The following is a 20214-nucleotide window of genomic DNA, read 5'->3' as shown; positions in this document are numbered from 1 at the left end:
GCGGCCGCGCAGCACGGCCAAACGGTCAGGCCCCGCCTCCTACCGCTCCTGCCCCGCCCCTGGTCCGGCCCTGCCCAGCCCGGCGCCTTCAATCCCCGACACAGCTTTGCGCCTGCGCAGACCGCACGTGCGGTTTCCGGCGAAAGAATTTGTGCATGCGCCTAGAGGGAAAGTTGGTTCTTTTTCCCTCCTACCCCTCGCGAGAACTTGAGGACTTGCTTCCGGGTCGGAGGGTTTACTTCCGGAGAGCGGGAAGGCCGAAACGCGGTGGCTAAACTGTAGCTGAGTTTGCACCGTTCTCGGTGGAGGAGGCTGTAGCCATGGACAGGTGAGTTCTGGTGGAGACGGCTGAGCTCGGACGCTTTCCTCTTCAGCGTGTTGGAGGAATGAAACAGGTGAAACCCGACTCAGGAAGCAGAGGAGGGCCTGGGTGCTGACCCTAGGCCTCCTTTTCCGGCTGGGAGACTGCAGCTAAGGGAGAAAGGCCACTTGGGCCGGGGACGGGTATGGTTAATGATAATCTTCTGGTTCCCATGGCAACTCTGCCATCTACTCACTTTCGCGCTCCAGGGGTGGGCGAGGTTGGAGGTGGCCCGGCATTCGAGATGTTGAGTTACTGCCCGGGATCACAAAGCCAGACAGTGACGGAAACGGGCTCTCACCCCAGACTTCCTGATTACAGGTTTCAGCACCAGGTAGTTAATCTTTCTGTGACCTCGGAACGATGGTAGGCCCTGCATAAAGAAGAGTTATTCAGGGTTCTTGGCCTAATGACAAGTGTTTTGTACTACTTTGTTAGAAAACAAACGGAGCAATGAAGTCTCCTTGTCATGGAAAGTATCAGGAAGACCTCTCAAAGGAGGATACATTCTAGGTGGTCTTTGAATAGTGGCAGTAGCCTACATCCACTGCCTTAACCGCTTTAAATGTATTATTGTTGTTCATCGCTAAGTGGTGTCCGATTTTTGCGACTCCGTGAACTGCAGCTGGCGAGGCTGCTCTGTCCCTGGGATTCTCCATGCAAGAATACTGGAGTGGGTTGCCATGCCCTCCTCCAGAGGATCTTCCCAACACAGAGATCGAACTCGCGTCTCTTACTTTGCCGGCGGATTTGTGTGTGTGTGTGTGTGTGTTTGTGTGTGTGTGTGTGGAAGCATTTGTGATGGTATATTAGCTATTTTAATCCTTCTAACAATCCTATGAGGGTAGCTACTGTGATCCTCTTTTCACACATAACATTGAGGCTAAAAGAGGTTAAGGAACTTGATCAGTTAGGCAGCTAACAAAGGAAGCTAAGAAACAAGGTGCCAACCTGGATATGTTTTTCTAGACTCCAGGAGACTGTTTGATGAGTAAGTATTCACCAGATAGACCAAAGAGGTGAATGTAGGCCTCTGAAAAGAAGCATGGGTACAGAGGTGTAAGGATATGAAAGTGTAGCTGAGTGGTCACATGCAGTGTGTGTTTGTATGGAAGTGACGTTTGTGGCTGAACTGGTAAGCTGGGGTAAGATTATAAAAACCAAAACCATGGTAGGAAATTTGGACTTGATTCGGTAGGCCAGAGATATCGATCTGAAGATTTTAAGTGGAGGAAATACACATTAGATTCTTAAGATACAGGTCTCATAATACACACAATTTATTTTCTAGACGTTGGACTGAGAATGTCTGGGACTATAATAGTGCTGAGACAGGAGACACCCTTAGTGTACTCTGGGAAGAAAAGCTTGAAGGATCATTTCTTTCCAATTTATTAGGTTTATTTTTTACTTAGCCTCCCAAGTCACCAGCTTACACAATAGTATCCATGGTTTGAAGTACTTTGGAGACTACAGAATATCCTTTTAAGAGTTCCTGCAACTTTAGGAACCTCCTCAATTCAACGGAGAAAGCTTTATCTTCATGAAGCAATTATTTAAAGCAATGTTAGAATACAGATTTAGATTCCAAGTGTTAAAGTAATTCCAGAGGAGGAAAACATTAACAAGTCAGAGAAGACTTTATGCAGGTAAAATTAGAGCAGGACTTTGAGAGATAAGCTGGATTTGGAGCCAGAGAAGTATTAGCAACAAGAAAACAAAGACTTGGCAGTTGGGATGATCCGTGCCTTGACTGACTTAGGATCCTTTGCTCCAGTTGTAATGATAAAGGTTTTGCAAATGGTCCGTTCTCATTTCATTCACGGGAATTTGATTATTGCCATTTTAGGAGTGGCTTTGGAGAGATGTCATCTCCTGTGATCCGGGAGGCAGAGGTGACTCGGACTGCACGCAAGCAGAGTGCCCAAAAAAGAGCTTTGAGTATCCTTTGCATTTTAAGCATCAGTGTAAAAATTGTAACATGTTTGGAATTAGCATTACAGCCTTTTCATGAGCGATTTTAAACACTAGCTGTAATAATAAAATACTGTGGAAATTAATTTTTTTTAACTCTCCTGATGTGTTATTTGGCAAATATAATGTTGAAATTCAGTGAGATTCATATTTCCCTGAAAATAAGGATGTTCCATTTTAATGCTATCATATTGTGGTTAGCTTTTGCTGAGATTAGATTTTCTTTATTATTTGAGATCTAAGAACTCTTAGTTCAGTGTGTGGTAACCTAAGACTTGAGCTCTTAGTTCAGGACTGTAGTAACTGATAACTAGAATTTAAAGGGGAAAGGGAATTATTTACTCCTCGCATAGAAAATATGGTAGCTATGAAATACCTTGTCCTTGAAAAACGTATTCACGTATTTTGTATAGTATAAATATGGTTCATTCTAACTTTAATGATGTTTTTTTCTATACGAAAAACTTTCCTTAACATTTCCTGTAGTTCGGGCATCCCAAGATGAAATTTTTTCTAATACCACTCCAAGAAACCAGGTTATGCCCCGAACTCCCAGCTCATTTCGACAACTTTGTAAGATTTTGTTGCTTTTAAAGCATTTAATAATGATAACAGTAATAGTAGCTAATACTATAATATATATTATATTTTATAAGTTTTTTTTTTTTTTTTAAATATTATTTTATTAGTTGGAGGTCAATCACTTCACAACATTTCAGTGGGTTTTGTCATACATTGACATGAATCAGCCATATAGTTACACGTATTCCCCATCTCGATCCCCCCTCCCACTATATTTTATAAGTTGTTTTTAATTAAGAGCAAATAATAGGGATTGCACTTACTGTTTGTTGAACTCTTACCATGTGTAAGGCTTTACATAATTGCGTAATAGCTGTGAAGTAGATATTGTCTCTATTTTGCTGAAACTGTACTTGAGACCTAGAGAAGTTGATTAATGCAGATAAAATAGCTAGATAAGTATGTAAGTATGTATGAATTTTGGCAGTTGGGATGATCTGTGCCTTGACTGACTTAGGATCCTTTGCTCAAAATTCAAATCATAATCTACTTACTTTAGAGCCCATGTCCTCTATACTATAGTATGCTTTATAAAATTAGAATTTGATAAGTTCATGAACTCATGAGTGTCTTTTTTTTTTTTTATGTTCAGTTATGTTATAATGAAAACATCTCTTGTTTGCAGTAAAGTTTTTTTGGTGGGCTCAGTAGTACCAAAAGTTCGTATTTAGAAAAATAAGTTAAATCTTCATACTATAGAAATGTTAATATTGAAAGTATTTATTTGGTTAGAATCTAAATAATTGAAAAGTGAAAATTATTTGTTTTTATTTGCTTGTTTCATTTTCATGATCAATGCTCATGCGCTTCAAATTCTTTTTTACTAACTTCTTGCTTGTAGTTACTCCACCAAGCCGGAGCCTACTGAGGCAGCCAGATGTATCCTGCATTCTTGGAACTGGAGGGAGGTCTCCCCGGCTTACACAGTCTTCAGGGTTCTTGGGAAATCTGTCTATGGTATGTAGAAAAATGGGGCTGAAATTTTCTCCCTTTTTTAATTATGGTATGATATTTAGCTTAAAAACTTTAATTGAAGTCTTATTCTTAGTAAAAGTAGCTCAGTTATGTAGGTTGAAATCATTTTTTGGTTAGACTTCCAGAAAACTGAGACCCGTAAGCATCTCACGTCATAGGTGGAAACTGTGACACCAGCAGCAGTTAGATGCAGAGAAAATGTGTTAATCTGACAGTTTACTGATCAGAATAAATAAATTCTGATTGGTTGCTACCTTCTGTAAAAACTGAGCCCTGTTTTGAAGCATAGAAGAGGAGGCCAAGAGTAATCAATGAAGACTGTCATAAGGAAGAAGAACAAAGCATTAAAGGCATTAAAGGAGAGAAAAGAGAAAATTTGAGGAAAAGTAAGTTAGACACTCTTTAGGAATCATTATGGTACAGTATTTAAAATAGCAAAAGAAATGTCATATAGACTATAAATGCAGAATGACCTGACCTAGGTGCTTAAAATACCCTATAGAGAAAGAAAGAATTGTGTCTAACTGAGAAGATTAAAACAGAATAGTTTTGTTGGACTAATAAAGTATTATGGCTCATTTAGTTCCAAGAACAAGATGAAAAGGGCTCTTTATTTGACTCTGTGGTTATTGAAAAAACAGAGTTTTACACACACCAGAAATTGTCTAAATTATGTGTTTTCAAAGGAATGGTTTTGCATATTAAACCTCTCCTTGTCTTAGAAGGTTAAATCAATCTTTGAAATATTTTAGAGTGTTAGTATCTAACAGTGATCTAGTCATTGAACAGTTTTACTCTGGTTATGAAGCTGGTTTATTTTGGCAACGTTTATTCGTATTCTACTTAGAAACATGAGTGAATTGACTGCTTCTAGGTTTCAGCATAAGATGATGACTTTTATTATTTAGTGCTTCAGAACTGCAAATTTAATGGTAAAATTATTACTCTTCCAAAGGTCAGGATAGAGTAAATATGTATTGATTATTACAGAATGTTTGGAAATTACTTTGTAGTCAGAAATGTTTTCTTGATTTTGTTTTGCCGATTTTAGTATCAGTTGTGAGAGGTGGTTGAAGGAAGTACAATTATTTGTTACGTTGGTTGATTTTATCATGTGTTAACCTACAAAACATTTTTCTGAATGCAGAATATCACTACTGTGTAAGATTTTCAGTTTGATCTGGGTGCTAATGATGATGAGTACCCAGAAGGAAATCAGTCTTTTGGTAGCTGAAGCTAAACTCTTCTCACCCATAGTTACTATCTCATTAATATACAGGGTCCCAGCACCCATCTTTAGCATTTTCCCTTGGGGAGACTAATTTTAAATTAGTACATTTTTATTGTTGCTCATGCCTGGATTTTTTAACACATTGTATTTGCTTGGTATGTCCCAAGTATTTGAATCTGTAATTTTCTAAATCATCCTTTTTTTTCATTATCATTTATTTGTTTAAGAAGCTGAGTCATTTATCCCATAATAGTTCCCAAAATTAAAAATTTGATTTGAAGTAGTCCTAGAGCAGTAAAATGCAGAAACAGAGGAGTCCGGTGGGCTACAGTCTATGGGGTCAGAAGAACTGGACACAACTGAGTGATTAACACTTTCACTAGAGCAAAAAGGTATGGAGTGGGGCAAAGAAGAAAACAAAGCCATAATATCCTTAACAAAATAGTCACATGGCTATCTTTTCAGTATATTGCTGCCGAAGCGAGCACTTGTGGCTATCTTGTAAAAGTGAAAAGCACATGTTTTTTTAAAAAAATGTTAATAGTACTGAAGTCTTTATTCACTCAATGGCAATAACCACATTACTTTTCTGTATCTCCTTTATCTTTAGGTGACTAACCTGGATGACAGTAACTGGGCCACTGCTTTCTCATCACAGCGTACAGGGCTCTTCACAAACGCAGAGCCCCACAGTGTAACGGAGGACGTGACCCTCAGTGCTGTAATGTTACGTGAGGATGATCCTGGAGAAGCTGGTAAGATAGCTTTGGACTTTGTTTGTAGCACAATAGTTTGTCATTTTACTGAGATCAATCAAGGAAATTATCTCCTATTCCTGAATATTAAAAAATATTTTTTGTTATGCTTATTTGTTCTGGTAATGGCTCTGCCACTTGATGATAATGGGTTAGCTGAAAGTTTGTTTGGGTTTTTCAGTGGAATTTTTGGCCAACCCAGTAGTAACTCTAGAAAGTTGAGAACCTCACCTTCGTTCTCAGTTGGAGCAGCATCTTGCCATTTAATCTTTTCAGTGTAAATAGCTGCCTCTCAGGTTATTAGACTAGTCACTGATGCTTTTATTCTTTCCAAACTTGTGCTGTTGAGAGAGCTTCTCTTTTTGTTTCATTTTTATCTGACATTGTTGACATGTTTTATTTTGGCCTGAATGCTAATGCTGTTTCTTCAAATAGTATTGTGACCATTCTGACTTTAGGCTGGTTATTACCATTCCCTTTTGGGAAAAAGCATTTGCTTTTAATGTGCTTGTACCTGCATATTATAACATAGAGTCTCATTAATTTATCATCATAGACTAACAAGCTAGTCAGTATGCTTACCACTGTATGCACGTTAACTCATTTCATGGTCCATTAAATAGATACAATAACTATTTCATTTTTGTGGAAAGGGAACAGCTGCTCAAAAAAATTCAGTAACCTGTTTGAGCTCACCTGGCTAGGAAGTGATGGCACCAGGATTTGAAACTCAGCAGTTTCATTTCAGCACCCTTCTCCTTAACACTGGGGTGACCACTACTTTGTAGTATATGCCAGTGGTAAGCATTCAAATGAGTAACTCAAAAATACTTTGTACTTAATATATAAAATATAAGAATTTCATGTTTAGTATGAAGCATGGCTGAGGCCTTAGATATTATACAGTGTTATAGTAGGGTGTATATATTTCCCTGAATAAAGCATGTCATTTTAGAACCTGCTACAACTTTCCCAGTTACTTTGTTATGGTGTACTTACAATGTAATTCAGGTGTTTTAAAATGTGGCTCATGTTTTTGTAGTAATTGTTGACAGACTAATAACTAATATATCTTTGGAATCTTAAAAGACTTGTAGGTGACAGAAGACTAAATAGATAAATTGGACTACATCAAAATATGGGTCAGAAAATCTAGTCAGTAGAATCAAAAGGTAACAGAATGTGAGGATATATTTGCAAGTCATATATCTCAAAAAATTAATATTCAGAATATAAAAAGAACTACAACTCAACAGTAGCAGAAGACAGTCCAACTAAAAAGTGGGCAGAGAACGTGTATAGATATTTCTCCAAAGAAGGTACAAAAGTAGCTATTATGCACATGAAAATTTGCTCAGTATAGCTCGAGTGGTAAAGAATCCCCCTGCAGTGCAGGAGATGGAGATGCAGTCCCTGGTCAGGAGGGTGCCCTGGAGAAGGAGATGGCAACCACTCCAGGATTCTTGCCCGGGAAATCCCGAGGACAGAGGAGCCTGGTGGGCTGCAGTCCAGGGAATCACAAGGAGTCGGACACGACTGAGCACTGGATGGATGTAGTAATCATTAAGGAAATGCACATCAAATCCACAGTGAGGCAGCATCTCACACCCATTCAGATGGCTACTATCAAAAACAAAAAAATCCCCAAATAAACTGGAAATGGTAAGTGTTGGCAAGGATATGGGAAAATTGGAACTCTTATATGTTGTTGGTGGGAATGCGAAATGGTGCAGCACTGTGGCAAACAGTATGGTCGTTCCTCAAAAAATTAAAAATAGAATTACCTTATGACTTAGTTCTACCTCTGGGTATATTCCAAAAGAAGTGAAAACCATATTTTAAAGAGATTTGTATTTCCTTGTTCATAGCCCTGTGAACAAAAGATAGAAGGAACCCAAATCCCATTGATGGGTAAAGGATTAAAATATGATTAATAACTTTTTAGTGGGATATAATTTAGACACATGCTACAACATGAATGAACTTTGAGGACTTTATGCTTGATGAAATAAGCCAGTGGCATAGGGACCAGGTACTGTATGATTTCACTTATATGAGACACCTAGAGTAGTCAAACTCATAGAAAGTGGAATAATGTTTGCAAAGGTCTAGGGACAGGGGAGAATGGAGAGTTATAGTGTTAGGGTTTTTTGTTTTTGTTTTTTATTTAAATCGACATAACATTCTGTAAGTTTAAAGTGTTATGACATATTGCTTTGATACACTTGCATATTGTAATACTATTATTAGTGTTAGCTAACACCTCCATGGTACTTTTGCATTATATAATTGTCATTTCTGTGATAAGAACATTTAAGATCTCATCTCTTAGCAACTTTGAACTATGTAGTGCAGATTTATTGACTATAACAATGCTGTGCGTTGGATTTTCAGAATTTACTCATCTTCTTACTGCACGTTTGTGCACTTTAACCAACATCTCTCAGTTCTTATCCTCCAGACCCTGGAAACCACCGTTCCAGGCTCTGGTTCTTTGAGTTTAGCTTTTTTAGATTCCTCATGAGTGATACAGTACAGTATTTGTCTGTCTGTTAAATTTATTTTACTTAATGCCTTCAGGCTTTATCCAGGATCTATCATGTTGCAAATAGCAGATCACTTTTCCATGGTTGAAAAATATTCTGGTTTTGTATGTGTGTGTTTATGTATGTATTAATATGTTGTTGTTTAGTTGCTAAGTCATGCCCAACTCTTTTTGTGACATCATAGACTGTAGCCCGCCCGGCTCCTCTGTTCGGGCAATTTCCCAGGCAAGAATACTGGAGTGGGTTGCCATTTCTTTCTCCAGGGGATCTTCCTGAATCAGGGATCGAACCCACTTTTCCTGCATCAGCAGGCAGATTCTTTACCTCTCAGTCACCAGGGCAGGCCTATATAGATAGATAGATAGATAGATAGATAGATAGATAGATAGATAGATAGGTGTATATACACACAAACCCCACTTTTCTATCTGTTTATCTGGTGGTGGACACTTGGGTTTTTTCCCTATCTTGGCTGTGGTGAGCAATGCCGCAGTGAGAATGAGCGTACCGCTGCCTTTTCCTTTTATTTATTATTTTTGGCTGCACTGGGTCTTCATTGCTGTGTGCAGTCTCTCTCTGCTTGGGTTCTTTCTCTGGTTGGGTTAAGGGAGTTGGGACGACTGTTCACTGCAGTGCACGGGCTTCTCGTTGCGACGGCTTCTCTTGTTGTGGAGCGCAGGCTCTAGGTACATGGGCTTCAGTAGTCGTGGCCCACAGGTTTAGTTGCTCCATGACATGTGGAATCTTCCCAAACAAGGGATCAACCTGTGTCTCCTTCATTGGCAGGCAGGTTCCCATCCACTGTCTCTATAGGGAAGTTCCTGTAGATACCTTTTTGTTAGCCAGTTTTCATTTCTTTTGAATATATTCCCAGAAGTGGTATTGCTAGATCATTTGGTAGTTTTATTTTTAATTTTTTAAGAAACCTTCATACTGTTTGCCATAGTGGCTAAACTCATTTACGTTCTCACCAGTAGCGCACAAATGTTCCCTTTTCTCCGCGTCTTCACCAACACTTGCCATTTCTTGTCTTATTGATTGATGATAGTTCTTATAGATGTGTGGTGATATCTCACTGTGGTTTTGATTTGTATTTCCCTGCTGATTAGTGATGTTGAGCATCTTTTCATGTACGTGTTAGCTATTTGTATGTCATCTTTGGAGAAATGTCTGTTCAGTTCCTCTGCCTATTTTTAAGTCGCATTTGTTTTTGAGTTTTATGAATATTTTGAAGATTAATTTTTTATAAGATACATGGTTTGCAAATATTTTCTCCCATTCCATAGGTTGCCATTTCATTTTGTTGATTGTATCTTTTGCTGTTGATATAGAGCTTTTTAGTTGATATAGTCCCATTTGTTGATTTTTGGCTTTTGTTGCTTGTGCTTTTGGTGTCATATCCAGAAATTATTCTCAAGACAGGTGTCAAAAAGCTTTTTCCCTATATTTTTTTCTAAGTGTTATACAATTTCAGATTTCATGTAAGTCTTTCTTTTTTCCTCCAAGTTTTGGCTGTGCTTGGTCTTCATTGCTGCTCGTGGGCTTTCTCTACTTGTGGGAAGCTGGGGCTGCAGTCTAGTTGCGACGCATGGGCTTCGCATTTCGATGGCTTTGCTTGTTGCAGAGCATGGGTTCTAGGGCCCAAGGGCTCAATCGTTGCGGCACATGGCCTTCAGAGTGCAGACTCTGAAGCTGTAGCTGTGATGCACAGGCTTAGTTGCCCCGAGGCATGTGGATTCTTCCCAGACCAGGGATTGAATCCCTATCCCCTTCATTGGCAGGCAGATTCTTAACCACTTGACCACCAGGAAAGTCATCATTTAAGTCTTTAATCCATTTAAAGTTCACTTTTATGAGTTGTGTAAGATAGAGATCCAGTTTTGGTTTTCTGCATGTGATTTTCCAGTTTCTTTGGCACTGTTTATTAAAGAAACTACCCTTTCTCCATTCAGTACTCATGGCTCCCTTGTCAAATATTTCTTGACTATATATGTAGGAATTTGCTTCTGGATTCTCTATTCTGTTCCATTGATTTGTGTGTCTGTTTTTATGCCAGTACTGTTTTGAATACTAGCCTTTGTTGTATAGTGTGAAATCAGGAAGTGTGATGCCTCCAGCTTTGTTCTTTCTCAGGATTGCCTTGTTTCTCCAGGGTTTTAGGTTTGCAAAAAGCAAAGAGTTCTGTGGTTGGATGGTGGTTATGGGGGCACAGCTCTGTGAATGTACTTTCTGCCACTGAATGCTTAAAAATGGGTAAAATGATAAATTTGGTTACGTGTATTTTATCACAATTATGTACTTTTAAAAACACAGTAGTTTCAAAAAAGGATTTAGAGCTATGTTTTACGTTTTCAAACAAACAGAATAACTTGGAAACATGTCACTTAATTTGTTCCTCTTCTGCTTATTGTGTTCTAGCATCCATGAGTATGTTTTCCGATTTCCTGCAATCTTTTTTGAAGCACTCTTCAACTACTGTTTTTGACCTTGTAGAAGAGTATGAGAACATTTGTAGTAGTCAGGTAAGTTATTTCACTTCATTGTTGGTCAGACTTGAGTAATCAAGTTTTTTCTGAACAACATTAGCTTGTGAATTTCCTTCCTGTATTTGAGGAGGATGTCTTAGAGATGTAGCAGCAGGCATGGAATAGTTAGAAAGTCAGCCAGAGCAGATCTACTTTTTACACATTGAGAGTCTTTATAGTATTTCTTTTAAGGACAAAAGGGTTCTGCAACTTTGAGAAAGGAAAACCCAAAGTATACAAAGAACTTAAAACTCAACCATAAGAAAGTGAACAATCCAATTAAAAAATGGACAAAACATGTAAACAGACACCTCATCAGAGGAGATCTGCAGATGGCAAATAAGTGTATGAAAACATGTTTAATATCAACACAACATTGTAAATCAACTGATATAAAGTGAAGATTGAAAAAAAATTTTTAAAACACATCATGTGTCATTAGGGAGTTGCAAATTAAAACAAGATGCTACTATACACCTATTAGAATGATTAAAATCTGAAACAGTAACAATACCAAATGCTAACAAAGATATGGAACATGAATTCTCATTTATTATTTTTGGGAATGTAAAATGATAGCACTTTGGACCATAATCTCTCAGTTTCTTAGAAAACTAAACATACTCTTGCCATATAATCCAGCATTCATACTCTATGATATTTACCCCAAAGATTAAAAAATTTATGTCCACATAAAAGCTTACACATAGATGTTTATAGCAGCTTTATTCATAGTAACCTGAATTTGGAAGCAATCAAGATGTCCTTTAGTAAGATAATGGGTAAATCAACTGTGGTTCATCCAGTCTGTGGAATCTTACTCAGCCCTTGAAAGTAATGAGCTATCAAGCCATAAAGAGTTGAGGATGGACCCTGAATGTATATCTCTAAGTGAAAAAAGCCGCTATGCAAAGGAACATATGGCGTGATTCCAACTGTATGATATTCTGGCAAAGGGAGAACTTAAAGAGAATAGAAAGATTGGCAGTTGCCAGAATTCAGGGAGAGATAAGGATAGAAAGTGAAGCACAGTAGAGTTTTAGGGGAGTGATATTTAATGAGTAGAAGTAGGATAGGTAGGAGATGGTAACCCGTTCCAGTATTCTTGCCTGGGAAATTCCAGGGGTAGAAGAGCCTGGTGGTCTACAGTCCGTTGTGTTGCAAAGAGTCATATGAGACTGAGCGCATTATAATGATATTATATGGTGGGTACATCATTACACGTTTCTCAAACCCAGAGGATGTACAGCACCAAGAGCGACCCCTTCTGTGAATTATGGACATTGGGTAATGATGATATGTCAGTGTAGTTTTATTGATTGTAACAGATGTACCACTCAGGTACTGGATATTGATAGTTGGGATTAGAGTGTGTGTATATGGGGCAGAAAGCATTGAGAAGTCGCTGTACTTTATTCAGTTTGCTGTGAATCTAAAACTGCACAAAAAGTTGTCTATTTTAAAGAAAAGGAAAACAGCTTCAAGAATAATTGAAATAATAGTAATAGCCAACCTTTTTTGAGCATTTAAATCAAGAAACACCTGGAGTAATAGGCAAATTTGGTCTTGCAGTACAGAATGAAGCAGGGCAAAGGCTAATAGAGTTTTGCCAAGAGAATGCACTGGTCATAGCAAACACCCTCTTTCCAACAACCCAAGCGAAGACTCTACACCACCATGGACATCACCAGATGATCAACAGTGAAATCAAATTGATTATATTCTTTGCAGCCAAAGATGGAGAAGGTATATACAATCAGTAAAGACAAGACCGGGAGGTGGCTGATCTGGCTGTGGCTCAGATCATGAACTCATTATTGCCAAATTCAGACTTAAATTGAGATAAGTAGGGAAAACCACTAGACCATTAAGATATGACCTGAATCAAATCCCTTAAGATTATACATTGGAAGTGAGAAATAGATTTAAGGGACTAGATCTGATTGACAGAGCGCCTGATGAACTATGGACAGAGGTTTGTGACATTGTATAGGAAACAGGGATCAAGACCATCTCCAAGAAAAATGCAAAAAAGCAAAATGGCTGTCTGAGGAGGCCTTACAAATAGCTATGAAAAGAAGAGAACCCACAAGCAAAGGATAAAAGGAAAAATATACCCATTTGAATGGGTTCCAAAGCAGAGTTCCAAAGAATAGCAAGGAGAGATAAGAAAACCTTTCTCAGTGATCACTGCAAAGAAATAGAGGAAAACAATAGAATGGGAAAGACTCGAGATCTCTTCAAGAAAATTAGAGATACCAAGGAACATTTCATGCAAAGATGAGCACAATAAAGGACAGAAATGGTATGGACCTGACAGAAGCAGAAGATATTAAGAAGAGGTGGCAAGAATACACAGAAGAAAAGATCTTCAGGACCCAAATAATCACAAAGGTGTGATCACTCACCTAGAGTCAGACATCCTGGAATGTGAAGTCAAGTGGGCCTTAGGAAACATCACTATGACCAAAGCTAGTGACAGTGGTGGAATTCCAGTTGAGCTATTTTAAATCCTAAAAGATGATGCTGTGAAAGTGCTGCTGTCAATATGCCAGCAAATCTGGAAAACTCAGCAGTGGCCACAGGACTGGAAAAGATCAGTGTTCATTCCAATCCCAAAGAAAGGAAATGCCAAAGAATGCTCAAACTACTGCACAATTGCACTCATCTCACACACTAGCACAGTACTGCTCAAAATTCTCCAAGCCAGGCTTCAGCAGTTCGTGAAATGTGAACTTCAAATGTTCAAGCTGGTTTTAGAAAAGACAGGAACCAGAGATCAAATTGCCAACATCCACTGGATCACTGAAAAAACAAGAGTTCCAGAAAAACATCTATATCTGCTTTATTGACTATGCCAAAGCCTTTGATTGTGTGGACCTCAACAAACTGTGGAAAATTCTTCAAGAGATGGGAATACCAGACCACATGACCTGCCTCCTGAGAAATCTGTATGCAGGTCAGGAAGCAACAATTAGAACTGGACATGGAACAACAGATTGGTTTCAAATTGGGAAAAGAGTATGTCAAGAATGTATGCTGTCACCCTGCTTATTTAACTTATATGCAGAGTACATCATGAGAAACGCTGGGCTGGATGAAGCACAAGCTGGAATCAAGATTGGCGGGAGAAATATCAATAATCTCAGATATGCAGATGATACCACCCTTATGGCAGAAAGCAAAGAACTAAAGAGCCTCTTGATGAAAGTGAAAGAGGAGAGTGAAAAAGTTGACTTAAAGCTCAACATTCAGGAAAGTAAGATGGCGTCTGGTCCCATCACTTCATGGCAAATAGATGGGGAAACAGTGGGAGACTATTTTTTTGGGCTCCAAAATCACTGTAGATGGTGATTGCAGCCATGAAATTAAAAGACGCTTACTCCTTGGAAGGAAAGTTATGACCCACCTAGATAGCGTATTAAAAAGTAGACACATTACTTTGCCAACAAAGGTCCGTCTAGTCAAGGTGATGATTTCTCCAGTGGTCATGTATGGATGTGAGAGTTGGACTGTGAAGAAAGCTGAGCGCCGAAAAATTGATGCTTTTGAACTGTGCTGTTGGAGAAGACTCTTGAGAGTCCCTGGGACTTCAAGGAGATCCAACCAGTCCATCCTAAAGGAGATCAGTCCTGGGTGTTCATTGAAGGACTGATGTTGAATCTGAAACTCCAATACTTTGGCTACTTGATGCAAAGTGCTGACTCATTTGAAAAGACCCTGATGCTGGGAAAGATTGAAGGTGGGAGGAGAAGGGGATGACAGAGGATGAGATGGTTGGATGGCATCACCGACTTGATGGACGTGGGTTTGGGTGGACTCTAGGAGTTGGTGATGGACAGGGAGGCCTGGCATGTTGCAGTCCATGGAGTCGCAAAGAGTCAGAGGAGACTGAGTTACTGAACTGAACTGAATGTTATTTCAATAATGAGTTTCTGAATTGTTCCATTATAAAATCAATAGCTTTGTTACATAACAAAAGCAATAATAATCACCTAGTGAATCACTGGAGTTTGGATTCCAATAGAGGATTTATTAAAGGAATGAGAAGTACAGGTAGTACTTTTTTTAAACACTGACCTTAATACAGAAGTAACATTACTTTGTGAATCCACTTTTAGAGGTGGGGAAACCTGTTGTTTCGGTGATTTTTCTTCATTTTCTGAATGAGACCAATCCTGTTTCTTAATTGCCCTTGATAATAGGTAATATTCACAGCCTTTGAGAAAAGTTTCCTTTACCCTGGGTTCTTAAATCTTGTTAAGTAATTTGGTGTGTGTTTGTGGAGAATATCTGTATGTTTCATTAGACTTTCATAGAAAGTCCTCAAGTGGTAAAGAACTGCTGTTTTACAGCAAGGAGGGATTTTGGTTAAGTTTTGACGAAAAAAAAAAAGGCAATGTTTTTGTACCAATCTTAGGAAAAGACTGGTACAACTTTGTACCAGTCGGAGAATATTAATTTTTTTTTATATGGTACAAATTTTTCAGATTATTTGAAAGTATCTTATTTTTAATGTTCATTCTGCTCTGTTGGTTCATGATATATGATTTTACCAGGCATAGGTTAGATTTAGCTATCTTCTGGTTGATCTACAGGGAGAAAAATGTGCTCATGGCTGTTACTATTGAATCTGAAATCTCAAGTATGTTAAACTTCTACATACACACTCACCTAGACATAGTTTAGTTCAAATTAAGGCCCTTTCTAGTGGGAATGTTATATTACATTTTATTAAAAAAGGCAGTAGACAGGAAAGATTTGTAATGTAAATATGTACTTTTGGCACTATGTACTTGAAAAATACAAAGTTGTGACTCAGAGTTACAGAGAACCTCTTTACATTTGTGTCTTTAATTCAGGTAAATATACTGAATAAAATAGTGAGCCGAGCAACACCTGGACTTCAGAAGTTTTCAAAAACAGCCAGCATGCTCTGGCTTCTTCAACAGGAGATGGTCACATGGAGGCTGCTGGCTTCTTTGTATAGGTAAAGTTGTGTAGGACTCAAAAATAAACTGGCAGTTAACTTAGAAGTTAGAATGAGGTGTGTTTGGAAATAGGTTCTGCCATTTTATGATGCTTATCAAGTCTAATACCTTTAGCAGTCAGAGGTAAGTTAGGAGGAGAGAGGGGAATATTAAATCATAAAGTTGGTAACTACCAAAAATTGAATATTTGGAAAGATTTAAGGAAAGTGTTAAAAACTCAGCAATATTTAGAAGATAGATTAAGGGAAAAAGTGACGGATATACTTGATGTAATGTAGAAGTCTGAGAGAAGTTAACCAGATTTTTCTTAGATGCTCCTTGGTTTTGGCTCTCATTTTGTTGTTCTTTCATCCCCGTGAGAATACCTGAAGAGAAAATCATATTTTTTTCATTTTGGCCATGTGAAAATGTTACACTGAAAAGTTAAGTTTATGCATTAGCAGGTGGCCATCAAAGACTTTGTATTGTGTTTATTTTTAGTAAATACTATTTCTGTCAATAAATATGGAGAAAATCTCCACAAAGTGGAGAAAACCACTAGCCCATTCAGGTATGACCTAAATCAAATCCCTTATGACTATACAGTGGAAATGAGAAATAGATTTAAGGGACTAGATCTGATAGAGAGCCTGATGTACTATGGGTGGAGATTCGTGACATTGTACAAGAGACAGGAATCAAGACCATCTCCAAGAAAAAGAAATGCAAAAAAGCAAAATGGCTATCTGAGGAGGCCTTACAAATAGCAGTGAAAAGAAGGGAAGCAAAAAGCAAAGGAGAAAAGGAAAGATATTCCCATCTGAATGCAGTTCCAAAGAATAACAAGGAGAGAGAAGAAAGCCTTCCTCGGCGATCAGTGCAAAGAAATGAGGAAAAAACAGAATGGGAAAGACTAGAGATCTCTTCAAGAAAATTAGAGATACCAAGGGAACATTTCATGAAAAGATGGGCTCCATAAAGGACAGAAATGGTAGGGACCGAGCAGAAGCAAAAGATCCTAAGAAGAGGTGGCAAGAATACACAGAAGAACTCTACAAAAAATGTCTTCATGACCCAGATAATAACAATGGTGTGATCACTTACCTAGAGCCAGACATCCTGGAATGTGAAGTCAAGTGGGCCTTAGAAAGCATCACTATGAACAAAGCTAGTGGAGGTGATGCAATTCCAGTAGAGCTATTTCAAATCATGAAAGGTGATGCTGTGAAAGTGCTGCACTCAATATGCCAGCAAATCTGGAAAACTCAGCAATGGCCACAGGACTGGAAAAGGTCAGTGTTCATTCCAATCCCAAAGAATGGAAATGCCAAAGAATGCTCAAACTACCACACAATTGCACTCATCTCCCACGCTAGTAAAGTAATGCTTAAAATTCTCCAAGCCAGGCTTCAGCAATACATGAACCTTGAACTTCCAGATGTTCAAGCTGGTTTTAGAAAAGGCGAAGGAACCAGAGATCAAATTGGCAACATCCGCTGGATCATTCTAAAAGCAAGAGAGTTCCAGAAAAACATCTATTTCTGCTTTATTGATTATGCCAAAACCTTTGACTGTGTGGATCACAATAAACTGTGGAAAATTCTGAAAGAGATGGGAATATCAGACCAACTGACCTGCCTCGTGAGAAAGCTGTATGCAGATCAGGAAGCAACAGTTAGAACTGGACATGGAATAGCAGACTGGTTCCAAATAGAAAAAGGAGTACGTCAAGGCTGTATATTGTCACCCTGCTTATTTAACTTATATGCAGAGAACATCATGTGAAATGCTGGGCTGGAGGAAGCACAAGCTGGAATCAAGATTGGTGGGAGAAATATCAGTAACCTCAGATATGCAGATGACACCACCCTTATGGGAGAAAGTGAAGAGGAACTAAAGAGCCTCTTGATGAAAGTGAAAGAGGAGAGTTAAAAAGTTGGCTTAAAGCTCAACATTCAGAAAAGTAAGATCATGGCATCCAATCCCATCACTTCATGGCAAATAGATGGGGAAACAGTGGAAGCAGTGGCCGACTTTATTTTTTGGGGCTCCAAAATCACTGTGGATGGTGATTGCAGCCATGAAATTAAAAGACGCTTACTTCTTGGAAGGAAAGTTATGACCAACGTAGACAGCATATTAAAAAGCAGAGACATTACTTTTCCAACAAAAGTCCATCTAGTCGAGGCTATGGTTTTTCCAGTGGTCATGTATGGATGTGAGAGCTGGATTATAAAGAAAGCTGAGCGCCAAAGAATTGATGCTTTTGAACTGTGGTGTTGGAGAAAACTCTTGAGAGTCCCTTGGACTGCAAGGAGATCCAACCAGTCCATCCTAAAGGAGATCAGTCCTGGGTGTTCATTGGAAGGACTGATGTTGAAGGTGAAACTTCAGTACTTTGACTACATGATGCGAAGAGCTGACTCATTTCAGAAGACCCTGATGCTGAGAAAGATTGAGGGCACGAGGAGAAGGTGACGACAGAGGATGAGATGGTTGGATGGCATCACCGACTTGATGGACGTGGGTTTGGGTAGACTCTCGGAGTTGGTGATGGACAGGGAGGCCTGGCGTGCTGCGGTTCATGGGGTCGCAAACAGTCGGACACAACTGAGCTACTGAACTGACCTGATTTTTGTCAATATTAGAGTCAGAAGGCATTTACTACTTGATTCTTGTTTTTAAAGCATGTTGGCTGAGTTACCCCAGATGGAATGCAGGTTTGTGCATTAATGGTGATTTCATTTACTCTTGTGAAATCAGGCTTTTTCATTTTGTGTTGTTTTCCCCCAGAGACCGAATACAGTCTGCATTAGAAGATGAAAGTATGTTTGCAATTACTGTAAGTTTTATATTGTTTTTTCCTTTATAAATGCTTAAAAATTTAAATGGTTTTAATAGTAGAATTTTATTTTTGACCCTCCATCTAGAGTTTCTCCATTTTAAAAATTTTATAAGTAAATAAAAGATACAGTAATCAAAGCTGAGGTCCACTGTAGAGTGAAAGGTGTAAGTTCTGCTTTAGCCTTCGTACTGTTCAGTCTAACAATTTAGTATGTATCCTACCAGACTTTTTCTTTGCATCTTTATACATATATATATATACACAGAAGTTTTATGGGTGTTTTTTAAGATCAAGTTGAGAATGTCATTTTGAATATTTAGTTAAACCTTGGGAGGAGCAATCACAGTGTTCTAAAAATGCCTTCCTTCAGACAAAGGACCCTCTAAGACAGTGAAGGGTGTGTTTCATTGAACTTGAAACACTGAATTTCTAGGAAATTTGAAGGAGTTGTCCCTTAGACCATTCAGCAGAAGCTTTTTTTAGTGCGGTTTGGGTAGGGTGTTGCAGTGAGTTGGTCCCTAGTAAAGCTATTAGTTGTTGTTCAGTTGCCAAGTCGTGTCCTACTCTTTGCAACCCCATGGACTGCAGCACGCCAGGTGTTAGTCACGTTGTTAAATTACGCAGAGTTGTCTGCAGTGCTGAATGTATTTTGTCCTCTCCTAGAGACTCCAAGCAGAGAGAAGATAGAGCTTGAAGGGATTGAGTCACCTGACTCTCTCTCATTCTGTAAATCGTCTTCTCATAGTTTTCTTCACCTCCCAGCAGACCTGTGGGAACCTAGCCACTTTGCCCCCCTTCAGAAGTCAGCACCTTCGGCAGCTTGCTCTTGAACAACATGGGTCCACTTGCACATTTTTTCCCCCACTAAATGCATACTACAGTATTACGCCATCTGCAGTTGGTTGAATTCTCAGGTGCAGAATTTCCAATACAAAGGAACCAGCAGTATACAGAACCAACTGTAAAATTATATTTGGATTTTCGAGTACAAGGAGGCTCGATAACCCTAACTAACCCTTGCGTTGTTCCAGGGTCAAATGTATTTCTTTTTTTTCTTTTAAAGCAAAATAATTTTCAAGTAGCGTAAGTCCAACCTGTCAAAAGTCAAACCCACTCTTATTTTTCAGTGGATAGCACCATGACCAATGAACATTCCTAAGCCAGCACTTATCAAACTTTGTTGTGCACATCAGTCGCCTGGGGATCTTGTTAACGTGCAGATTCTGACTAGGTAGGTCTGGGACGGGCCTGCAAGTCCGCATTTTTAACAAGCTCCCAGATGGTGCTGGTATAGTTGGTCTGTAAACTGCACTTTGAGTAGCCAGGGTCCAGACTGATGTCTGCCTCGTCTCAGAAACAACTGCACATTGCATATCGGACTTTGCTGACTCTGTCTCCTGTTGCAATTCTGATCTCTCATCTTGTTTCTGTTGCCACCACTTAAGCCAAA

At 38.8% G+C, this 20214-nt stretch overlaps 1 protein-coding gene across 1 annotated transcript in view; it reads left to right on the top strand.

Moving 5' to 3' along the window:
* Nucleotides 1-222: 222 nt before the first annotated feature.
* The window catches only part of NUP107 (nucleoporin 107), a 49808-nt gene continuing 29816 nt past the window's right edge, over nucleotides 223-20214 (top strand). The window contains exons 1-8 of the mRNA XM_065934673.1: nucleotides 223-328; nucleotides 2211-2302; nucleotides 2822-2908; nucleotides 3759-3874; nucleotides 5734-5878; nucleotides 10843-10946; nucleotides 15812-15939; nucleotides 18713-18761. Coding sequence (XP_065790745.1) covers nucleotides 321-328; nucleotides 2211-2302; nucleotides 2822-2908; nucleotides 3759-3874; nucleotides 5734-5878; nucleotides 10843-10946; nucleotides 15812-15939; nucleotides 18713-18761 — 729 coding nt within the window. The 5' untranslated portion in view covers nucleotides 223-320. The remainder of the gene's footprint in view (nucleotides 329-2210; nucleotides 2303-2821; nucleotides 2909-3758; nucleotides 3875-5733; nucleotides 5879-10842; nucleotides 10947-15811; nucleotides 15940-18712; nucleotides 18762-20214) is intronic.

This window comes from Muntiacus reevesi, chromosome 4 (assembly GCF_963930625.1).
Source record: "Muntiacus reevesi chromosome 4, mMunRee1.1, whole genome shotgun sequence".
In the NCBI taxonomy this organism is placed as follows: Eukaryota; Metazoa; Chordata; class Mammalia; order Artiodactyla; family Cervidae; genus Muntiacus; species Muntiacus reevesi.
Note: the sequence above shows the minus strand (reverse complement) of the source record. Positions and strands in the feature narration are given on the sequence as shown.